We start from the raw sequence: 8,731 nt of genomic DNA, 5'->3' as shown, positions 1-8,731 counted from the left end.
GCACAGGCTTACTGCAACATTGTAACTCATTAACATAGCATATATTCCATTGTTGAGCTCTTCACTCTGCTGGGGGGCTTGTTGCTCCAGTTCCGCGTCTGCCAGGAACACCCTGACATTAACATTTTGTGCAACCTTGCTATCACTCTGCAGTCCATCTCCTGCATTCTAAATTTAGCTGTTCTGAAGAGCACAGCGGGGCTCATTTCTTTAAATTAGTGACATCCCACTTCATCGAAATGGGGCAAGTCATTATGTAAGTAGTGGATAATCATTCAGCTGAGTACTAGAGGGGGGAGCTTGTGAACAGGGGAAGGGTAAAGTTCACTCATGAATCATCCCACAGGTCCATTACACAGTGACACATGGAAAAATAGATATTTGTGCTTTTTAAAACTGTTTCTTAAACAATATATATTACCGTAATTATTATAATATAGACGAATCTAGGTCTGAACAGCCTCCAAAAGACCTGTCATCATAGCATATATCCAGACTCAGTTATTAGCATTACAATATATATTATACACTTTAACACAACAGGTTTGCTTCTACAAAAAGCTAAACTATTCAGTATTAGTGGATTCCACATCCACATTAATTTGGAGTCGGTTGTTCTGTGTTTAACGGTGTGTGTTCATCCTTCGGTCTGTTGTTCTGTCAGGACTGTGGCCTCCAGTTAAATGATGAAGAGGGACACCGCTGTTATCCACTGAATGGTCACCTGCTCTGCCACGGCTGCCACATTCATCGCCTTCAGCCACAGGTCCCTGCTCATCTGCCTTCCAGCTACCCCCTCCATGTCACAGAGCTATGAGTAGGAGGAGGGACAGCATTCAGGCCCCACCGCTCAGGTGATCTGAGACACCACAGAAGCCTCAGAGCTCCAGCCCATGTCTTCAGGACTGCCTCTTCATGGACTGGCATGTTGTCCAAAAACAGGGCTGTTGAAAGGGTTTCCATCTCTTCCATCTAGAGTCCTCACCTCCCTGTATTACTGGGCTGTCATCACAGCACTGCACATTCATCAAAACAGGATGATTACAGCAAGACTTCTGTCCTTGTTTCCCTCTCTTTTTTATTATTCATTCCTGTGTTCTTACTGAAGCCGCAAAGGATTCTCTGGCGCTGTGGGGTCTAGAGACTGCTGCTGATGTTGGCATCAGAAAGGCTCAGGAATGAACCACTACATTCCAGCTCTAGCTGAATCTGAATGACCCCAGTGTGCTGTGCCTTCAGAGCGGGCTTTCTGCAGCTTCAAAGAATGAGTGGGAGTCCTAAAGGCTATGCAAAAGACGCCCTGCATCATGAGATGGGACCGACTCAACCAGCTTAAAGCTCCTCAACCTCTACTGTCCTGAAATAGCAGACGCTCCATAGCAGCTCAAGGCCAGAGGACTAGCTGACATTCCATTTAGAAGTCTTTGACAAGACCTCATGAGATTCACAAGCGGTATCTTAATTATTAATTATACTATGACAAAAAGAAAGAAAAATGTAGGCACACATAGATGGTCTTTTATATATGAATATATATTTTGCAAATGTTTTCCACATAAGATTGTAGATGTAGTCTTTTTTTTGCGCTTGTGATAGATTCAAAAGTGAATCACACTGTCAGTCACACAGTATGACGCATCTAAAGAATTTGGGTTATATCATTTCTGCTCCAGGACACAGAAACTCCTCATGTCACCGTCAGTGGGTCACAGATCCATTGATACCTGATGCGGCGTGATTGTGTCACCTGACCTGTCTGGTATTCAGAGGGAAAACAGCAAGTTGCAATTACCTTTTGCACCAGATCTGTTTCCTGGTTTACATTCCAGACACCGTTTCATTTTGTTTTGGGATTTTTTTTAGTCATGTGAACGCAGTGCATTACTACAAGGAAGTTCCACTTGTCCACATGCCTTAAGAATAGAACGACAGAACAAGTCTGTGTGTATGTGTGTGTGTGTGTTAGTGTTGGAGGGATATGAGATTTTGGGGATGTGCTTGCCTCTATGTGTGTGTGTGGACAGCACCTTCAGCATTTGTATTGTGTATATTGCTATTCTGCATTACACACTGCCTTTACACCAAGCAGGTAACAAGCAATATTTGGGATGCTATTGAAATAGAAGAAAATCGGCCATCGAAACTCATTCAGATCCATTCTTGCGTTGAAAGTAGCACACAGACCACATATCAGACATTGACACTGAAATGTCAGATTTGCTTTTGGGTTTGCTCTATAATGCTCATTTGTCATCTTTAATACCTCATACTACCCCACACACTGTCAGTACGCGAAGCAAGGATTTTAAACTGTCTCCCGGAGAGGCTTTTCTTCTCTTTCGCTAATAAGAACGTTCTTTTCCTTAAACGCGCTGTCTTCGTTTCAGCATAAAACCCTGCATTTATCATTGAGTATTATAATAGTGTGGCTTACCCATAATGCTATATGCACTGATGTATTCCCGTATAGTGCTGAGCGTGAAATGTGCACTGATAAAAGCCAGATGGTCCCTTTCTCTTTAGGAATGTTTCATCCATGTTTGCCAGAAAAGAATTTTAAAGTTTCACTTGTCACAGGTCAGTTTTATCACTTTGTACCTCTCAAATGAACTCAAAGAAGGTCCTGTAGTGCTGTTTTTGGATCGCGTTTGTAAATTATTTCCTGTTTTGTGGCATATCCAGTGCAGGATTAAATATGGCTGATGTGCATTATCCTCAATATAATATGGACTTTGAGTGTTTTGCAAATGATCACATGCTGTTTCTATTTAAATTTTACAAAGCATTCCAACTCTGTGTGTATGTGTGCGTGTGTGTGTGTGTGTGTGTGTGTGTGTGTGTGTGTGTGTGTGTGTGTGTGTGTGTGGCAGGACCATGGCACATGCACCTCACAGTGGCAGGGTACATTGACCTTTGCCCTCCAACTGTTATCAGCCCTTTTTCGAAATGTTGGCATCTATTTCCTGGTGTTATGTTGTAACTCTTGTCTGGTACCATGCTGGTGGAGTTTCACACACATTCCAGTGTGATAAATGATGATAGTTTCACATACATCACCCTTTTAACTGTAGCCCGAAAAACTCTGTGTGGTATTCGTGCAAACACAAACCAAACACCAATAACTGTATGCGGACGTTGAGTCAGCTCTTAAACATACTGTAATACTGTACACACAGGCTTGAATGAATACTACTGAATGTGTCTGAAACAGACTGAAAACGAGGCAGCGCAGGCAGGGCGCTCTTTGTGATGTGATGAGATTCATTTGAATGTAATAATGATTAGTGTATGGTCTCTGGCTGTATATATGTAAAAGAGGAAAAGAAAAAGGACTGAGTACGTGAAGAGTTTTCCTTGTCATTTGATTGACCCAAGCATTGTGAAGAGGTTCAGGTCAAACAATGTGTGCCATACTTGAAAAATGAGGCATTTATTGGAACATGTCTGCACATTATCAAATGAAAACCATAACAAATTCAGATTTTATGTGTCCTTTAAAATGCCTTAATTCACCTGTTTATAAAAGTACTACTTCAGTTTCTGTTGCATAGCCCACAGCTACTGTAGTCACCTTGTACATAAAGAGGCTAGTTTTGTATTATTTTTCTGTCAAAAATCACAGGAGAAGACTCCTCTCTTTTCTCTACTGTTAGTTACAACAAGCACATCCAGACACATCTCACACAGTTTGTATCGCTAAGTGATTTGATTATGTAGATGGCTCAAAAAAAGGAAAATAGATCTATTTATCTAAACCTGGAAAAAAAAGTTTAAAGTTATTTAATGTATTAAAATTTGGGACGTATCATTTAACTGTAGATAACATAATCTACTTTTTAAATAAAGTGGTTTTGTAGTTAACTGCAAGACGGCCGTCTGTCTTTTCTCTCATTTTTCTACATTTTATAACAAAGCTGTAACACTTTGTCATAAAGTGCTGTTTATTATCATGTAGAACATCTTTGTTCACATTTTTCAAAACTTCCCATATTCACCAAACCAGCATGTGACCATTTTAGCTGCAAGTCTACTGCAGAAATATAGATGGGCTGGCTGTAACCTTTGTTTTAGTTGGAGTCTACCAGAGACCCATTCACGATCATATGTTTTCGCTTTGATTTCTGTGGAACTGTGGAACACAAGCGAGTTCTGAGCTTCTTATCAGCAGCTTCAGACTCACACAGAGCCAACAGGTGCTCCTTCACTACGGTTTTCACTCTGCTCTCCTGCACCATTTCATCAAATGGCATAAATATTTACAAATCTACATTTGAAAGTGTCCCAGATCTAAAAAGATGCACAACAATATCAGGCATTTCTAAGTGGTCAAAGTAAGCTTTTGGGAATGGGGGTTCTGTGATATTTAATGATCAGTTTAATATTTGTGGAGGGGGGGCAACTGCCAAACATATATACAGTATGTGCTGAAGGGGTTGGGGGGGGGGGGGTGTCAGGCTTTAAGAGAAGCTGATGGGGTGTTGGGGGAGGGGGGGAGAGATCAATCAATCAATTTTTATTTATATAGCGTCTTTTACAATCAAAATTGTTTCTAGGTGCTTTACAGAATCCCAGGGCCTAACCCCAGACAAGCAACAGTGGCAAGGAAAAACTCCCCTTTAACAGGAAGAAACAGGTCCTTGAGCAGGACCAGGCTCATGTAGGGGGACCCTCCTGCTGATGGCCGGCTGGGTAGAGGGAGAGAAGGGAGAGGACAGGTGGAGGAGAGAGGAGGGGAGAGGAGAGGAGAGAAGACAAGAGGAGAGGAGAGGAGACAAGAGCAGAGGTAGAGGAGAGAATAGGCACACATACTCCACAGAGTACATACAGATTGTCATAAGGAATTTGTAAAATACTATCAGAGTGGAACACGGATGCAAAAAAAAACAACGAACCACATGGAAGGCGTTTTCCTCGTGGGGTGATTTTTCTTTCTGTCTGTTCATGCCTTCGGCTGACATCTGTGCATGCAAGTGCAAGCAGTCAGGTGATGGAAACACTGGGAACAATATGGCCATTGAAAACTATTCACTCACAGGAAACCTTTGAATGAAAACCAACAGCTATCAAATGAATTAAGTTTAACCCCGATAGTACTAACCAGTTGTCAAGGAATGACTTAGTTGTTTCTTTGGCAATTTATTGACAGTTTCATTTACAAAAGTGCAAAAGAATATTCAATTTAATAATCATGTTTTGAAATAGAAACAAGTTCCAATAAACTGGTTCTAAATTAAATGCATTACTGAGATTATTCCACTTAATTTGGACACAGAAATGCAATTTCACGTTTGATGCTGGAAAATTAGCAAACAGTTACGAAAAAATATTATCATGCTTAAATGTGCGAAAAGTCAGTCTAGAACTTAACTGAGCATCAACCTGACCAAAAATCTATTTTCTGTATCCTTGATCACAAACAATAAACTATAGATTAGTCTAAACGTGGGACACCTAAAGAAATGTCTCTGCAAGATTAGTTGTTATCATTAACATTTCTTTATGAAAATATAAATTAGATTGTTGATTCCTTAGGCAGGTGTTATGACCACAGCTGCTATATATTCTCTACCATTGCCCCAGTTGGTGGTGGTTTCAGAAGGACATTTTTGTCTTCAACCTGTGCTGAACTACTGAAAGGATGAGAAATCAAGTCAGTGTCTCCTTTCAAATATAGAAACTACTCCAGGACAAAGGGAAGGGAACCTTGACAGATCTTGCACAAGCGACAAGGAGACTATTTTGGGAAGAAACGTGACCATTTTTAACTTTTTAGCCTCCAGTTTGGGATGTATTTCTGAAGTGCAGATGCTTATAGATGTACAGTGGTTATTTTTTTTTGCATAGGCGTAACAATTAGCTACTTACTGGAAGGCTGCTGGGAGCTGAACAGTGTGTTCAGTGTGAGGGGCTCTCTGGTGTTGGTTGTCAGCTCCATGAGTTGTGGGGCACAAAGCACCCTTTATGTGTGTGAGGGTTCCGCCCTGTAACTCAGGGAGCTCTGTGTTTGTGTGTGTGTCCAGGGAATCGGCTGTGAGGTGAGCTCTGTTACACAGCACAAAGGAACACCTTCCCTCTGGAATACACGGGTCCCTCCACTGCCAGGAAATGAGTAGAAAATATGCTCGCCACAAAATTACATCATACATACTTTTTGTCCCATTCCATGAACAAGAATTCACCTTGTTGCCACTTAGATTCAACGTAGGCATCAAAGTTGCTTTTAGATTTCGTGAGTCAACACATGAAAACATGATGCTCTAGTCTAAACAGAAATATTGGCTCTTGAATGTGATTGTTGAGTGAAACTGGTTCATGTACAAGGATGATCCAATATTTCACGACCAACAATCTTGATACATTGGAAGTGATTGGAATGTTTTCAAAACCTGAACAGGAACCCCAAACTTTAGAAAAGATAGGAAACATATGGGCAGTATGAAAATAATGCAACAGTACCAGAACCACATCCCCACTAAGCACTCAACCTCCATCAGTCTGAGCCCTGTGACACCAATTTACACAAATTCTGGCTTTATACAGGCTGCCTGTGTTGTTATGAATGAGAGCATTTCAGTTGGCATCATCTTAAAATTTTGAAAATTTGGATTTCTTGTCACGGCTCATGAATCCAAATGCAGTGCATAAAACTAGTTCCAATGAAAGAAAGGCTTAAAGATAGAAGATAAAACAGTTCCCGTAAAGACGGACTGACAAACTTGCCGCAGGAACTAAATCTCAGCAGAATAATCCCACAGCTATATTCTTCTGGGTAAATAATTCAACTCATCGACATCCATGGAGTTTATGAACCCAGTATCTGGTAATCGGGTTAAAAAAACAGGCAGAGAGAAGGTAAATTTGGTCAATCTGGATCTTGAATACCACACAAAATAGGCAGACTGGGGAGAAAACAAGAGAAAACTCCCACAAGAGAAAACTCTTGTGGGTTGATCTAATTGTGATGAAGTAGACATTTTTTATATATTTTTCTGCACTTGGATGCAGTGATCCTTTAATGGGACACTTACCCACCATGCGATGAAGTCCAGAAGGTGGAAACCATCTACTGTTGAGACAGAAGGTACACGCATGATGAGCTGATGTGAGTCACATTAAATGTTCCAGCTGCCTGTTTCATGATCATGGTCAAGTTATTGCACCTGATATTGTTCCAGGACCTTATCACCTTCCTAGTCATCCAACCATCTCTCCACTGTTCTGCGACTTGTAACAAATATGCTTTACGGACCAACAGCAGCCTCACTATAAAAAGGCAACATAGCAACTGCTGCAGGAAAGACGATAATGCTAAACAATGACCAGAAGATGAACAAATAAGTAAAATAAAAATAAGTGTGGGAGGCTGGTTCTTTTAATTTTAGTCTCTTACACTTACATGCTGAATGGGAGCCAGATGTTAGACTGTGAAGACACACACACACACACACACACACACACACACATAAAAAAAAAAATGATGTGCAGGATCCAAACACCCACACAGAAACCAGAACACTGACCTACAGGTCACCCAACAATCCCATCTGTTGGGGTCAATCCTGTAAGATCACACTGATATGACCAAGATTTTCCTACCCTTCAATTATTTAATGTTTTTAAAAAGTTACTGAAACAATGAGAAAACTGAGGAACTAGGGGTCAGCTGGTGGCCTCTGAAGCCTCATGGGATTGCTGCTGTCTTCTTAAGCCACAGCATGACGAGCTCTGCCCATGTACTCAAGTTAATCTTTATATAGTCGTGGGAAAAATCAAGTTGGGCCAAACTATTTTATTTTGTCCGTCTCTGCTGATGTTAGTGACATCCTCAGATTGCAGTAAGGGACCTTGTGCAGACAGAAGTGGATGTGTTGTGAAAGTGCTGTGCATGCTAGCAGGGCCAGTCAAGGGTTTTTAAGGCTAATGTTTAGCCCAAGAGAATCTGTTCCCTAATGCTTCCTGTGGGGTGGGTAGTGAAATTAGCACATTAAAAACATTCCATTGAAGTTCAATTGCAAATAAAACTATCTGTAGAACTGAACCCCCACCCGTTGTTACATGTAGTGATACTGACCCTAGAACAGCTCCCAGCATTGTGGCTCCCAATGAATATAAATGGCACAATGTACGCAGAAGACATTTATCCAGGCTATTGCGCTGTTAATCAGTGAAGTGGAACCTCAGAACCTTGCACTATTTGTGACACCGCTGTGAACTTGGGACTGAATTTGGTGACGTCGCCAAGGCAACCACAGCACCGGGGCAGGTTGCAGCGCTGCTCGAGCCAGGAGGACAGCGCTTTAACAGGCCAGGAAAGAGAAAGAAAGAAAAAAAAGAATGACAGGCCAAGCCAATAAAGCATGAAGTGGAATGTGAGGGTATGTACCCTCCATTGTTCCACAAACATCTCAGGAACGTTCACAGAATCCTTTTTGTCCTTTCAATGTGCCCTTTCATCTTGCACTGATCAACTTCTCTCATTAGCTTGTTTATTTCAACCCACTGCAAGCAGCCATGATCAGTCCTTAGAGGATCCTTAAACATTAGAAATGAGCTATAAGTGTGAGAATCAATAAGAATTTCCTGCATCTTGTCAAACTCACTTTGCTCTGCATTGTGTTTCAGAGGTGTAGAAAGCACAAGTAAAATTGGAAATAAAGTATAGTTGCTTGGCAACAGCAATGAAAACCCAGTGGAGTCTGAGGGTCCTGATTTTTTTTATTTTTTCAAACTT

General features: G+C 41.2%; 1 protein-coding gene across 1 annotated transcript in view; it reads left to right on the top strand.

Moving 5' to 3' along the window:
- Window positions 1-3,737, top strand: part of wtip (WT1 interacting protein) — a 23,735-nt gene extending 19,998 nt beyond the window's left edge. The window contains exon 8 of the mRNA XM_003969455.3: window positions 665-3,737. Coding sequence (XP_003969504.1) covers window positions 665-817 — 153 coding nt within the window. The 3' untranslated portion in view covers window positions 818-3,737. The remainder of the gene's footprint in view (window positions 1-664) is intronic.
- Window positions 3,738-8,731: the final 4,994 nt, after the last annotated feature.

Source organism: Takifugu rubripes, chromosome 13 (assembly GCF_901000725.2).
Source record: "Takifugu rubripes chromosome 13, fTakRub1.2, whole genome shotgun sequence".
Classification (NCBI taxonomy): Eukaryota; Metazoa; Chordata; class Actinopteri; order Tetraodontiformes; family Tetraodontidae; genus Takifugu; species Takifugu rubripes.
The sequence above is the reverse complement of the archived record's forward strand: the minus strand, read 5'-3'. Positions and strand labels throughout refer to the sequence as shown.